The sequence below is a fragment of the Phlebotomus argentipes genome, unplaced genomic scaffold (genome assembly GCF_947086385.1).
Source record: "Phlebotomus argentipes unplaced genomic scaffold, Phlebotomus argentipes genome assembly scaffold_18, whole genome shotgun sequence".
Classification (NCBI taxonomy): Eukaryota; Metazoa; Arthropoda; class Insecta; order Diptera; family Psychodidae; genus Phlebotomus; species Phlebotomus argentipes.
Window position 1 is genome coordinate 6,500,116 of NW_026776177.1, and position 14,559 is coordinate 6,514,674.

The following is a 14,559-nucleotide window of genomic DNA, read 5'->3' on the forward strand; positions in this document are numbered from 1 at the left end:
CCATCCGAAGGGTGGCTGGATAATCATCATCCTTCTCAGCACCCGAGCGAGATATTAATAAATCAAATTTGTAGGCGTCCGAAGGGAAAAAAGCCGAGTGAGATTTTTTAGTGGGCGCGCAGAGAGGCATCAAAAAACAATCGTCATTTTAATATTTTCGACATCTGTTTCCGATGGGCCCAAATCATGTCTCACACGGCAGCCAGAGATTTGAAAAAGTGCCTCCGCATACGTATTTTTCTCACCAGATCGACTTTTTGATTCCATTCTCCGGGTGTCTCACTATTTGCCTTCTCTCCGAGTCCCATACAATCTATTTAGACATGCGGTGATCGTATGGAATGAATGGATTGAGCGCTGGCGGTGAAAAGGCAGGGACATCATTTCAAAGAGAGATTTCCACAAAATATTCTATTTAATTTTTTCTACCCGCACCTCGTCTGCCATTCTTCCAACTCCGCAGACGGAATTATCTCAATAATAGAGGAGTAATTTTGTAAGAGAGAGCCTCCGAAGCATCGCCAGCGTCTCGTCATCTGGCTGATGCTGGAGCCCAAATCCCAGGCACAACTCCTAACACGAAAGAGGTGAGCAGCGCGCATTCGTGATACTCTGAGAGAGCGAGAGAAATCCCAATACAAGACCATTATGCAATGATTCTTCGCCCCACAGACTCAGCATGGCACATTCCATGTAGGTCGATATTAATGTGAATTTTCCAGCAACAACACACTCACACATCCGTGCAATTGAACACTCATTTCACATGTTGGAATCACTAATGATCTCGAAAATATAATTCAGAGAGAAAAACGCTGCCTTTTCAATGCCAGCGCACTTCAATTTGCAGCCACACAGAAGATCATTTGAGCAGATGAAATGATAAAGAATGCCTCTTTTTTCTCTATCTTAAACTCCCCGATCATCATCTTCACTAATTGACTGATCGTCAGAGTCGATCAGTTGATGATATTTTCGACACCACATTTTTCACTCTCTCACAAAAATCCTCTCAATGAGTGATTTGATGAATTGATGAATGGACGCAATTTACGATTTCTTCCAGGGAGACAAGAAAAAAGGTGTTTGATGAATCTTATGCTAATCTGATAGATAATAGACTCAATTTTTAATCACTTCTGCGCACATCGCCTGAGGAAAATTCTCTCAATCATATACGAAAATTACAGTTGAGTCGATGATGAGAGAGTGATGGAAAGTTCTTTGACGCTGCCCAAGGCATCAGAATCTAGTTTCGATGGAACAGTTGCGATGGAATGTTGATGACCAATTAAATATCATCAGTGAAAATTCATCCCACTGAAAGGTATTCAAAGCTGGAGATGCTGAACAATGAAAATGCCTTTAATCAATTAATTAGAGAAGTTTGAACATCGAAGAAGCATCTTAACCCTTGTGTTGGAAATTGATTAACATGAAGATTCTGTTAGTTGAGCTATTTCATCGATTTTCGTGGGGAATTTCAGTCATTTGACTTCGTTTTGAAGTGCTTTTATCGGAATAAATTTTATTCACTTCAATTAACGGAAAATAAGTCGAAAGGGCTGTTAAGGAAATTTGATCTACAACATCTCTAAATTGTGCAACAAAGAGTTAAGAGGCGCACTTGTGAAGATTGTAAATAAATAAAATGTAAATTTACATCCAACACTTCGCGAGAATTAGAAGCAATAAAAGTTTTATTAAGATGGTTTTTGGGGCATGGCTACACGGTTTTCAGCATGTCTTTGCTCGACAAAACAATTTTTTTATCCGCGCTTAGCAGCTAAACTAAAATATGGCGGTATTTTTAGACCATCGAAACCACCTTAGTTTGGAAGTTGCGCTCAAAAAGTTGAAGTACGCGGAATCGCGTGTCAGAAATAGCGAGTCGAATCACACCCATTCACTCACGATCATCACAGCGTGATCAGCAAGAGGCGACCAAGAGTTGTTGAGTCATGACAATTAATGGTGGTTCCGAGAAAAGCTCCACACACACTCTGTGTGGATTCTCTCGAAAAGTGTTTGTCTAAATCAATATTTTTCAATACGTTATTGCAAATGATGTTGCCTTGTGTCATGAGTTGTGACTCGTCTCGCGATGTTAACATCGCACAGCAAAGATATTCATTCATCGCGTCTGTTTGATAAAGGCTTGGCAATACTTTTTGTATGCCATTGTAAGAGTTTCTTCTTCTTTTCCTCAATAATTTGCTAGCTGTCGTCTTTTTTCTCTCTCTCCTTCTGACTGTCCACGGGCAGATGAGAGGCGCGAGTTGAATGTGAAATGGCTCAAGAATATATTGTTGAGTCGCGGCGATCACGCGAAATCTTTACTCACATCTCGTGCCCATTGGACGAAGAGATGAGTCAATAATTAATGAAAATTCTCAGAGAGGAGGAAAATAAAAATCATTTGAGACAATTTGCTCAATTGATGCCATACGGCATTCCTTGAGACACTGACTTAGGAAGAGATCGCGATCGATCATTGTGGCTTTCGTGCGCGCGCAAATGAAGAAAAATGCACTGTGTGGACTTTTCTTGCTCTCCTCCTCGGGAGCATTCCTTGCAAAGTGGCGAACAAATTGATGGTCAAGAGGTTAAATTGGCCTTCTAAGACGAGTCGATGATCGCTCTCTTCAAGCCCTTTTTCCCATTCCCAACACAAATCTCCAATTGACCAACACCACAAGCAGAGACAAGAGAAATAAAACACATCACCGTCGTCATTCATTTGAGTTATACAAAATATATAGTGGAGCTTCTTGTCCGACGAGCAGAAGAAGGAGAAAAAAATGCTAATATGCCGCAGTAATAACAGCTTTTCACATTAATTGTTGCTATTGGCGAAGATGGCACAAGAAAGCCGTTGTTGTGTTCGCTCCACTCATGAGGAAACTCTCTTTTTCAACTCAATACACAGCCACAAACTCTCGACCGAGGCACAACATCGCGCAAGGCGAGCATTTTGGAGTCTGGCATTAACTCCAGAGACCCATTTTATATTTTTATATTCCAAATATTTCCACAGCGCGCTTAAGTATGGCCAGAAGTGGACAATAATTCCCTCGAGCATGCGATCACGTGCGGCGATCTGAAAATTAATGTTTCCACCAACAGGCAAAGCATACAAAATGACTTTTTGCATTTGTATTCAAGCAACTTTGACGCAAGAAGCAAAATAATAATATCGATTTTGAGATTGAGAAGAGAGATTTTCAACGAGAGCCAGAGAAGTGCAACTGATTTCATGTGTGACAAATTGCCTCTGATTAAATATTTAAACTCACAGAGAGACACAAACACACCAAAATAGCCCAGTTTGACAGTGAGACACGACCAATTAAGCAGCAGAACAAATGAATTGGCGGAAGAAAACTGTCCAGAAGATTTTTGGAGAACAAATGCGCGCGATTTCCAGGTGAGAGTCGTCTTGATCGACCATTCCTGACATACTTCTCTCGCCTCTTTTCTCCCTTCACGCGCGCGCGAATCCAAAAATGTTGCCTGTGGAAAAAGTCAATTTATTCTCGCGCGATGTGGCTTGAGAAATTGACTGTGTTGGACACTTGAGATTCTCATGCGGCGTTGATAAATGTAGTGCAAGAGCTCTGGAGAATTTTTCTCCAAGACGCAATTGTCGCGATGGCTTGAAAATGGCCACGACAGGAATTCACCTGAGCCGGTTTTCTCTGCACTTTTACGCAATATGGAGTCCTCCGTCGAGTTCCAGTTAGAAAATCGCGCACAAGACGCACAAAGATCGCCAATAACAGGAAATCAGACCGGCTCTCGTGTCTTCACTCTATCGCGGCAAAATTGCACCAGCGACAGCAAAAACCTGCCACAGATTATTGCAAGAAGTGCAGCAAATATTGCACTCTCCGCACAGAGTCGCATCTCGCTTGCCTGTGTGAAAAGCTTCACGTGATTTCTGTCGATGATAATTGCAATGTCGCAACAAATATCGTTAGAGGGGAAATTGGGAGGCGAATGAGTTCGATAGATTGGATTTTGCATGACATTTTCAGCGATTGAGAAAGAAAAGGCATAATTTTCTGCATTTCTAATCGCAGAAGAAGCTCAAGCAACCCCAAAGAATTCCTCACAAGTGTGAAGAAAGTATTCTAAGCATCCGGAAAAAATACATTCCACTTTGATAATGCTATTGAATTTCACTGCAAATCTCTGAAGCGCCAACAAGAAATGCCAATATTATCATACTTATCAAATTCCAAGCTCGCATGCAAAAAATACTCGCTTATTTGCCTCTTACACTAGGCAACAAAAATGACACTTTTTTCTGCCCTTTTTTTGAGGTGTGGATTTTCTGATTCCTTGAGTCACCAGCTTTTCAACGGTACCTTCCTTTTTTCTCTAGACCCTCAAGTTTTCCTTTTAGAGCCTATTTTCCATTTTCCACTATTTTCACCCACTTTGCCGCACTTATGTGCTCATATCTCACCCAATTTTCCACGGATTTTCCTCAAATTAGGCTCAAATGATAGCTATTGAAATTACCTACTACTTTGTAAAACATTGTGAGTGTTTTAGATCACTCCTTGTTGGTCAAAAATGATCTTTTGTGAACCACTAGGTAAAAAATTCACCGGGTTTTTTACCACTTTTTTCTAAATATCTCCGAAACGAAGAAACTTTTATGTTGGATTATTTTTCCTATGTGTAGAGCACTTCAGGGGATGCATTTCCTCCATACATGCCGAAGTGATATTTCTTCTCTATCTGCCGGAAAAACGAGGTTTTTCCTCGACAAATTTCGCTTTTTTATGCTACGCGCACCCGCTAAAAAACTGAAAGAAGGTACATTTTGCTGTATACGCATTCATTTAGATAATGATAATGCTTAGATGTTAAAATAAAAGAGAAAAAAGGCCAATATCTCGACTTTTTAGCTATTTTAGGTATTTTTTTGGTTTTATTGACAACAAGTCTATAAAAAACACAAAAAATTCACGTAAAATAGCTAAAAAGTCGAGATATTGGCCTTTTTTCTCTTTTATTTTAACATCTAAGCATTATCATTATCTAAATGAATGCGTATACAGCAAAATGTACCTTCTTTCAGTTTTTTAGCGGGTGCGCGTAGCATAAAAAAGCGAAATTTGTCGAGGAAAAACCTCGTTTTTCCGGCAGATAGAGAAGAAATATCACTTCGGCATGTATGGAGGAAATGCATCCCCTGAAGTGCTCTACACATAGGAAAAATAATCCAACATAAAAGTTTCTTCGTTTCGGAGATATTTAGAAAAAAGTGGTAAAAAACCCGGTGAATTTTTTACCTAGTGGTTCACAAAAGATCATTTTTGACCAACAAGGAGTGATCTAAAACACTCACAATGTTTTACAAAGTAGTAGGTAATTTCAATAGCTATCATTTGAGCCTAATTTGAGGAAAATCCGTGGAAAATTGGGCGAGATATGAGCACATAAGTGCGGCAAAGTGGGTGAAAATAGTGGAAAATGGAAAATAGGCTCTAAAAGGAAAACTTGAGGGTCTAGAGAAAAAAGGAAGGTACCGTTGAAAAGCTGGTGACTCAAGGAATCAGAAAATCCACACCTCAAAAAAAGGGCAGAAAAGTGTTGCACAGTGTTATCGACAAAGACACAATTTATTTTCGCGGGTATTACGACAAAATATCCCCGCGCCACATTTATACTTCAAATTACACAGGGCGCAGCGGAAAAAACGCGCGAAAACAGCATGAGCAGAGAAATGATGACGACAGTCGTTTTATTGCATCGCGCAGTTGAAATTTTGCTAAATATCAAGTGATGGGCATTTTTTGCCAACTCCCTCTTCGCCATTCTTCCGCGGATCAGCACGAACCATCGTCAGTCGCGAAGAGGTGAATGATCGTGGCTTTTTTTCCTCTCCACCACGAGTGGAAAATAAAATTCGCGCTCTTTTTTTTTCACCATCATCGCGAAACTAGATCACAGAAAAAAGCGGAGGCCTTCGCTTTTTGGGTGGACAAAAAAGATTCACATCTGTCAAGAGTCAAGCAATTTTGCGTGTCTCTCTTTCACCGGACTTTTCTCAACACCAAAACCTCTGGATGGCTTTTATCTGCGGCACATTGTTTGTGAAGATAGAGGTGGATTTTACATCCCCAGAAAATGTCACATTGAAATGAATTCTACCTGTTCTGTGTCGCATTTTTCTCTCTCTCTTTTTCCCTATCTTTTCAAACACAGCGCATTCTCTACACCGTCACAAATCCATTTGGAGCGCATTTGATTTGAATTTAGTGTCTGTATTCTGAAAAATCTGGACATCTGCGGAAGGATTTTCAGCCTTGGGCAGAGATTCCATGAGAAACTCTGGAAGAAGATTAATCTGTGTGCGCGACGATCAAGTAAGATCATCACTGGAGATTCCGGGACAAAAGCCTCGCGGTGGAATTGAGAGATGTCGTGAAGTAAAACCATTCAGAATCCACCATCAAATCGAAGATTCTCTCAGGACGTCGACAGACAGGCGCGGGAGCAAAAAAGCCTGCTGGTAAAACACTTCTGAGAAGGGAGAAAAGAGGGCTCATCTCGAATTTCATGGGTTTTGTGAAGTGCAAAAGGACCTTTTTCCCCAGAGGACGAGAGAATTGTCTGCGCCACCATCTTTTGTGCCCTTCAAATGGGCTCAAATGACTGATGGTGCACAAGATGCACCCGAAATCTCGATCTGAGGATGAGAAAATTCATCCTGAGGGTGGATTTTTCACCTCAGAAGTGGTATTGAATGTCGTTGCAGTAAAATTAGCTCTGATCTTCACCCTTGACGTGCATCAACACCCACATTTCGACACATTGCGCGTCGCGAAACCTCAAAGAGATCATAAGAAATCATCTTGTTGATGTATTTTCCCCCTTTTCCGCGGGATTTTCTTTCATTACTGGAATTTCCATATTGTTTCTGGATGGATTCTGAGTGCCTCTGTCAATACAGTTGGCTTTTATGACTTCCGAAGACACTTGAGATTGCCCAACAAGCCTGCCTTTTCTTAAGACACCGCGCGCCACTGATAAGAGCTGCCTTTCCAGAGCAATCTCAGGAAGTGATCGTAAATATCCCGAGCATTTTGCATCTAGTGTGTCTTCATTTGAATAAAATCTCTTTTTTGACGGCTCTATTTCTGACCCAAAGTACTCCGCATGATTATCTCTTTGCCTAACGAGACACTCTCGAGAAGTTTATCTCATAGGCTGTTATTGGGAAGATATATTCGCGTGTCTTGCCTGAGATCAAAGTGTCTCTTCCAACACCTGAGCTTCTCTAATGATTTCCTGTCCACGTTTTTTCTTCTGCACCACCAGAAATCAACTCGAAAATTCCTCAAACATGAATCCGGATTTTTGGCAAAACTTTTCGTCAAATTTATACCCTCTAATCAGTCCCGGCGTCTTGTTGCCTGTCCACTCTTGAGCCGAAAAAAAACCCACGCTGTGAGGCAAGAATTTGTGCTATTGTATTTAAAGTAAGTTTACCAAATTGCTTTACAGCACGCACTTCAGCGTTTGGGCAAGAAATCCCCCATAAAACCGCGTCCTTCGGAGTTGTCTTGTGAAAATAGCGGGCAATCCTTATCAAGCTTGGGCAAGAGTGGTTGCTGTGTCACTCGCCTGTCCTTTTACCTGCTCCGATTGTCTTCCCTTGTGCGTCTCATTTCGCCACTTAAGGGCGTAGTGAAATGTCGAGTGGGCAACTCAAAGAGACAGAGATTGCCAGAGCCCTGAAAAGGACAACGTGGCGGGTTTTGTGCCACTGCTCAGGTAGCTCAGGAGGGTGTGCAAGGCAAAGGATTACGAACTCTAATGGATATCCAGACGGAGCGACTTGATGAGGAAATAAAGGGAGATTTGATTCTCTGTCACAAGATTACACTGCCTCTCTGCATTCACTGGAAATTCATGTGTGTGTGTTTACTCAGCTAAAGGACACTTCAGCCTGTGAAGGAGCCTCGCATGGAAGGCTGGGAGAAATCACGATTAATAGCTAACATGCATTTGTCTGTATTTCAATGAAAAATGATGCAAAAAATCCCACAAATTCACCGAAACACCAAAAATAAACTCTCGCGCGCCTCTTCTCGCCATCATTGGCAAAAACAACACCGTGAAATTGTGGGTGATCTTAATGGCTTTGGCTTCTTAGAGTCAGCGAAGGAGATTTCGAGTGATTAATCATTGGTGAATAAATCAAGTTGAAATATGCCAGAGATTTTGAGATGATGGGAAATGAGAAGAGCCAAAGACACCTCAGCAAGCGTCTCAGGAAGTCCCTTTTGAGGCCATGTGTGTTCGGATATTCATTAGCCAACAGGGAGAAATTGCAACATATTCACTCCATCGATGAATAGAGCGAAGAAACTCATCAATGGATGAGTTTTTCGATGCTGGAGGAGAATAATTGAGCGCAGCAGGAAGCACTAAAGAGCCAATTCCCACACATCTGGTCAAATTCCACCATCTTTCGTCCTGAAGATTCCCTCGTCGGCACAAAAGGTGCGCATTCTCAGGTCATGTGAAGGGACTCGGCTTTTTTTTGCACAGGCAAAAATCATGTTTACTGCCAAACATCTCGAACAATGATGCAACGCTGTGGGATGAAAAATCTCCGGTGAACTTGTCACAGGGCGTGGATTAAAGTGTCTCTCTCAGAGTGGCCTTCAAGGGTCACAATTCCGGTCCTCCTCGAGGCGATTTTCCAGCCACTTCGCGTGTACTTATAATTTGCAACTCTGCGGAGACATGAAAAAAAAATCCGTGATCTTTCACTGCAGCGCCGCATCATTAAGTTTTCTGAGTGATTTTTGCCTTGTTTGGGAAGTGATCGCAATCAGAAAATGAGTGCAATTGCACACGCCGCACTTTTCGGTGTCCGCGAAGCACCTGAAGATATCGCTTTCGCCGTCTGTCCGCCCGGCCGACAAGTAGATTTTCATGTTTCACTATCGAGACTCGAATTTCTCGATTTTCAATTCAAAGACACACAACAATTCCTCGGCCGCACGATGAATTGAAGCTGGTCCATTTGCTGCACAGCTTCCCATGAATGAAAAAGCGCCCCGGCGATCGCTGTGCTGGTGCGCGCGATCTCTTTGAAGCCATCTCTTGTATTGCGTCCGCGATGGTGTGCGCAGAGGAACGACAAACAGGTTTCCGATTGAATTTCACACAGAGTTGTCCATAAACGCTGCGCCATCGCCTTTTCCAGCCATTCATTTTGCCTGCGCGCTGATCACCTGAAACCTTGGCTGATTTTTCGTGCATACACATTCACGTCTTCAGCTCGATTTCATCCATTTGGCATTCCATTCAACTCCTCCACACAATCGCGCGCCTTTGTCTCACTCTCGCTTATCACAATCGAATCCCCTCGCGGCTGATAAGCAGTGACGCAGCGTCTCTGCATCACAATCAAAAACCCCTCGTGACAATCTCCAAGATCCTTTCCCACCACATTTCTTTTAATCCCCTGCAATGCCACAATAAGAAACGCCTCACGATCAGCTCTTGAACGTGAACGAAATCCTCAATTCGGGCTCGCATTTGAATTCTCCTCAGACGTCTGATGCTTCTCGGAGATTATATGAACTCCAGACGAGAGCTTAAGTCCGTCAGGATTTCAGTAATGAAGTGATCTTCGCTCGCCGAGAATTTGGAATTCAAAAAGCAAGCAAAATAATGCACTTTTCACACGAATCGCTGGACTTAATCAAGGGCGTAGGCAAGAATTAGTCATAATTATTGCCTAAAAACTACTCAGAAGGATTTTTCTGACCCCAAATTTGCAAGAAAACCATTAAACTCCACTCAAAGTGTCTTTTAGCCGAAATAATTTGCAGATCTTCTACTTTTCAGTGCCTTTTTGACTTCAATTCTAGTTTGTTCTCTCAGTAAAAATAGGTTTCTCTCAATCGAGACCACGGAAAAGAGGTACGAAAGACGATTGAGGATTAAAACACCACAAAAACCTTCAGTGCGGATTAGATGCAAATGGCTTTTTTCCCGCCAGATCACGATCAACTCCTTTATCTTCTCAGCGATCGCACAGGAAGATCGTCGAACTCTTATCAACCAAACTCACATTTCGAGAGCAGACAACGCTGGACTATTTAGAGTAATAAATTGCAGCTTATCTCACAAATATGCAAAGTTTCACTATTTAGCGTCAACTCATGAAAAAAAAATTGTGAAAATTTTGCTGATCGTAAATAAATGTCAAGAATTTAGAATTATCACAAACAGTGAAACTAGCTTAAGTCCCCCAGAAATACACTTCTACGATTCTCAAGTGGGGCTGTTTTTTTCCGCCGTGAAATCATCGTAAAACGTGAGGATCAGTGTTTTTGTGAGAAATATAATTTTGGCGTCACAATCAGATTTTTTCGGGGGAATTTCTCGTGTCACGCATTTGGCGCTTTTCCAGAATGAATGGACTCACCTTTCATGTCCTGCTCCTCGATGTAGGCGTCAGCTGATCCTCCCGCGATCAGGAGCATCGCGATGGTCAGGAGTAATCGATAATCCGTCATCTTCTCCGGGTTCCGCGTGCGAAAACTCCGAAGGCAGGTGTAAACTTTCTATCTCTTTCGCAATGCGCAAAGAGGCCTTTTTTCAGGGAAAACTTGCACTATTGACACTCGAGGCGCACAATACACAGCACAACACGCAGAAAGCACATTTTACGGCCACTATAAATCTCTTCAAGATCGCTCCACTGTGTTTTATTATTCACAATATTATATCTTGCAATTGTTGAGGGAAAAAAAACACATTGAGAGACACCTTTTTCATCCAATTCTTCTGGCTCTCTCTTTCTTGTTCACTCTCTCACGCGAGGAGTTCCAGTGAGAAGATATTGTGTGTGTCGAAAAGTAGAACTCTTTTATTCGATCTAACTGAAAACCACCATTATTTCATCTTTCACCGTGTTATTATGAAATGGTGCTGTTCTGTAGGTCATTAAATTCACTCGATGTCAGGTGTGTGGAAAAGTTCACACACAGAATTGCACGGGAATGCGACAACCACTGTGAGTGGTAAACAAAACACACGGAAAGTCCACAGATAAGAGAGCGACTCACGCAGCTCACAGATCAACAACGAATGACAGCACCGCGCCAGCAAACAAGTGCGCCAGCCTCCATGCCCGCAGCAGCGCCCCGCGGCCGCCGAGCGAACGACGCCGGCGATCGCCATAAATTATGGCTCAGCGAAGACACACGAGAAGATCTCTTAAGTTCTGTTTGTGCGTTTGCAGTCTCTTTGAGCTTAAGAGACACGTTGAAAGACATGTTAAGATGTTTTCTGCTAATTGTGTTTGCCACTAGATGGCACATTAGCGCTAAAAAGAAGCTCCAAAAATCTGGCGCCATTATTGATCGATCATAGAAGAAACGCCCAATTTAATGATTCTTCGAAACCTCAGTTTAATTTATTATCAAATTCACTTCTTCAGCAATCAGTCTTTCATCTTCTATTTGCTCTTCATTCCATCCAAAATCCACTGCAAATAGTGAGTGACGTTGACGAAAACTCCTGTTTTTCCCGGTGTTCCGCACGGAATCCAAGTCCAGCTTGTGACGCCGTAGAGCACAAATTCTCCATCGGCGTTCTTCTGCACAAGAGGACTGCCAGAATCGCCGCTGCAGATCGCCTTGGAGCCATCTTCCTCTCCGGCGCAGATGTTGCTCTCGTGCATCGGCTCCTCAGGATATCTCGCGAAACACTGTTCGGAGTCCATGAGCGTCAGACTGGCCTTCATGAGTTTGTCGGGGTTAATTGGATTCAGTGTGTTGGACATCGATCCCCAGCCGCAGATCGTGGCCTGTCCGGTGGGATAGTGAGGCTCTGTGTGGGTCAGATTGAGCTTCGACACTTGCTCGTTGAACACGAAAGGCTCCGAAAGCCTGACCAGCGCAATATCGTGCGGATTGACGCCGCCCAAGTAGGCTTCGTGCTCGATTATCTTCGAGTGATTCCTTCGCTGCTCGAATTCATCCGGCTGACTAAGGCTGTGCGCTCCAGCGACGACTTCGGTGTCCTTGTCGAAGATCTTCACGCAATGAGCAGCAGTCAGAATCCACTCCTCGCTGAGAATCGCTCCGCCGCAGAAGTGCTGTCCCTGCCATTGCAAGGATACCTGTGGAAATTGTAGCCTTGAGTTTCCTTCCTTCGAAGATTCGGCGTTAGTTGGGACTTACCATGTACGGAAACTCGTGAGGAATGGCTTCTTCCCCGCCCACAACTCTAGGCTTCGCCGAAGCGAACGTGGCGAATCCAAAGAGCAAAGCAGTGCAAATGACGAACTTCATTCTCAGACTGTTTCTGAAACTATGATGAACGTCTCCAGACGCGTTCGTTTATATACAATTGAGCTGCCATTGATAAGCATGAAGAATATCGAGATTAGTGACGCGAACATTTCAGAATCTCTTAACTTATTGTGAAATATTGTGACGCGAATAGTTCTCACGCGAATTAGTTTCGAGAGGGTTAATTGATATCATAAGCGCACGAGGAAGTTGCACGAGTTATCACTTGAATTCCTCTTTAATTCCTCATCAGAACGTGCCTAAAACGACCGCCTAGAGCCTTAAGAGAGCACAGCGAAGACTTCCTGCTCTCAATCAAAAGAAAAAAGGTGTTTATCTTTCTCATTTATACGATGATAACTGATTTTGATCCGTATGAAACTCTCTAATATTTGTGCTACCCATTAAAAAACTTTGATTTATCAATTTCTGTATTATTTGAGAAAAATACGCAACGAAACAATCTCGTTTCTGATTTCAACAGTGTTTCGTAAGCAAAATGTTAAACATTCGCAGATCCTTTAGCGAAGACACTTTCGTACTAAATACGGAAGAAACACGAAAGAAAAGCTCGTCTTTCGCTCCTGATGGATCGCAAATTATCCTCTCCAGTCAAGTATCAGAAGTGCGAATGCAATGAAGGCAAAGGCAGTCGTAGCTTACAGTACATTATCGTCTTTATTCCCCGGATTCCCGCCCCGCGCGCCCGTTTTCAGTAGCGGTGGCGCGAGTAGTGCGGCTTGGGCGGCTGCTGCTGGTACGGCATGGGCATCTGGCCGGGCCGCATGGGCTGCGTGGTGTACACGATGCCGGGCGGCGGCGCGCGGATGTCCTTGCGCTCGTCGTGGTGATACGCCGAGGCCTGCGCGGGCGCGCGCTCGGGGATCTTCTCCAGCGTCACCTGGCTCTGGTGGTTGCGCTGCGGCGGCTGCGGCGGCACCTGTCCGGCGCCAATGGGCTTCACCGTCATCTCGCCCTTCATCTGGCCCTGCCCCGGCGCCATCTCCACGTGGTAGCTCTGGCGCAGATTCTGCTGCGGCATGCTGAGATTCGCCGAGTAGTTCGGATAGATGATGGACTGGTTGCGCGGCTCCACCGGGCTCTGGTTCGCCGTGGGGAAGAACAGCGTCCCCGGCGCGTTTGTGTACTGCTGCGTGGGCTCTGTAATGGCGAGAGAGCGTGGGATTCAGTAGCGAATATCACGAGGATCGTCCCCGGAAGGAAGACGATCAGAGAAACTCTCGATCGCTCTTCAGAAAAATACTCACTATTCCACAGAACTGCTCTCCCCATCACGTCTCCAGCTCTCCTGCCCTCCTCGATTTCTACAAGAAACGCACACAATCAGCTCATCTCACGTCAGACCAGAGAGAATCCAGAGAAACGTACTTATTGGGTGGGAATACGGCTGGCCGCTGTTCGTCTTGTAGTATCCTTGCTGCCCGGCGTTGGGCGAGGGACTCCTGGGCCGCTTCACCTGGCCCTGCACGCCCACCGGCGGTCCAGCCTGCTGAATCTTGGGGATGAGCTGCTGCTGGTGCATCGTGCGCGGCGGCATGAAGAGCTGCGCGTGCTGTCCGGGCTGCAGCTGCATTCCCACGCCCTTCAGCGTCTCCAGCGTGTCCATCTGCTGCTGCTGCTTCTTCCGCACCTCGTCCTGGTTCAGCACGATCTTCAGCTTGAGGAAGAGCTCCTGCTTCTTGTTCTTCAGCTCCTGCAGCTTCTTGTCCAGGATCTGAATCTCATCGCGCGTCTCGCCCAGCGTCATCACATCCTGGCGCTCGCGCGCCTCGCGCTCCTTCCGCAGCCGCTCCTCCTCCACCTCAGCTTCGAGTTCTGCCAAAGGACAAGGGTTCCCGGACGGGCATTAGCGATCTACGCGCGAGAGACGCCGAAAGGGGGTCAAATACCTTGCTTCTTCAGCTGTCGCTCGTGCATTATGTGGTGCTTCAGGCCGATCCAGAGGTTGTCCTCCTTCTCAGTCTTCGCCGCGGTGGGTGTCGTTGCGGCCGGCATCTTGAGGTATTTTTTCGCACTAATTCTGAGGACTTTTCGGGACTTGTGCTAGAGAAACCGTGCTCCTTCCTGCTCTTCGGCTTGCCACTTGTCAAAATACTGAGGAGTCACCAGAGTCCCATTGCACGGCCCACTCCACAGATGGCGCAGCGCAGTGCAGCAAAAGCTGCTTGCTGCGTGAGGCGCGCACTGGATTTCGCGC

General features: G+C 44.6%; 3 protein-coding genes across 3 annotated transcripts in view; all 3 read right to left on the reverse strand.

Moving 5' to 3' along the window:
* LOC132261191 (epidermal growth factor receptor) overlaps positions 1-11,129 on the reverse strand; it is a 54,356-nt gene extending 43,227 nt beyond the window's left edge. The window contains exon 1 of the mRNA XM_059759823.1: positions 10,469-11,129. Within this exon, the coding sequence (XP_059615806.1) occupies positions 10,469-10,559 (91 nt within the window). The 5' untranslated portion in view covers positions 10,560-11,129. The remainder of the gene's footprint in view (positions 1-10,468) is intronic.
* Positions 11,130-11,446: 317 nt separating this feature from the next.
* LOC132259524 (trypsin-1-like) lies at positions 11,447-12,383 on the reverse strand. The gene is made up of 2 exons (XM_059757190.1): positions 12,231-12,383; positions 11,447-12,169 (listed from the first exon to the last, which is right to left on the reverse strand). The coding sequence occupies exons 1-2, from the start codon at positions 12,339-12,341 to the stop codon at positions 11,504-11,506; spliced, it is 777 nt and encodes a 258-aa protein (XP_059613173.1). The 5' UTR covers positions 12,342-12,383; the 3' UTR covers positions 11,447-11,503.
* A 362-nt stretch (positions 12,384-12,745) lies between these two features.
* LOC132259749 (uncharacterized) lies at positions 12,746-14,445 on the reverse strand. The gene is made up of 4 exons (XM_059757502.1): positions 14,252-14,445; positions 13,731-14,177; positions 13,610-13,666; positions 12,746-13,502 (listed from the first exon to the last, which is right to left on the reverse strand). The coding sequence occupies exons 1-4, from the start codon at positions 14,355-14,357 to the stop codon at positions 13,054-13,056; spliced, it is 1,059 nt and encodes a 352-aa protein (XP_059613485.1). The 5' UTR covers positions 14,358-14,445; the 3' UTR covers positions 12,746-13,053.
* Positions 14,446-14,559: the final 114 nt, after the last annotated feature.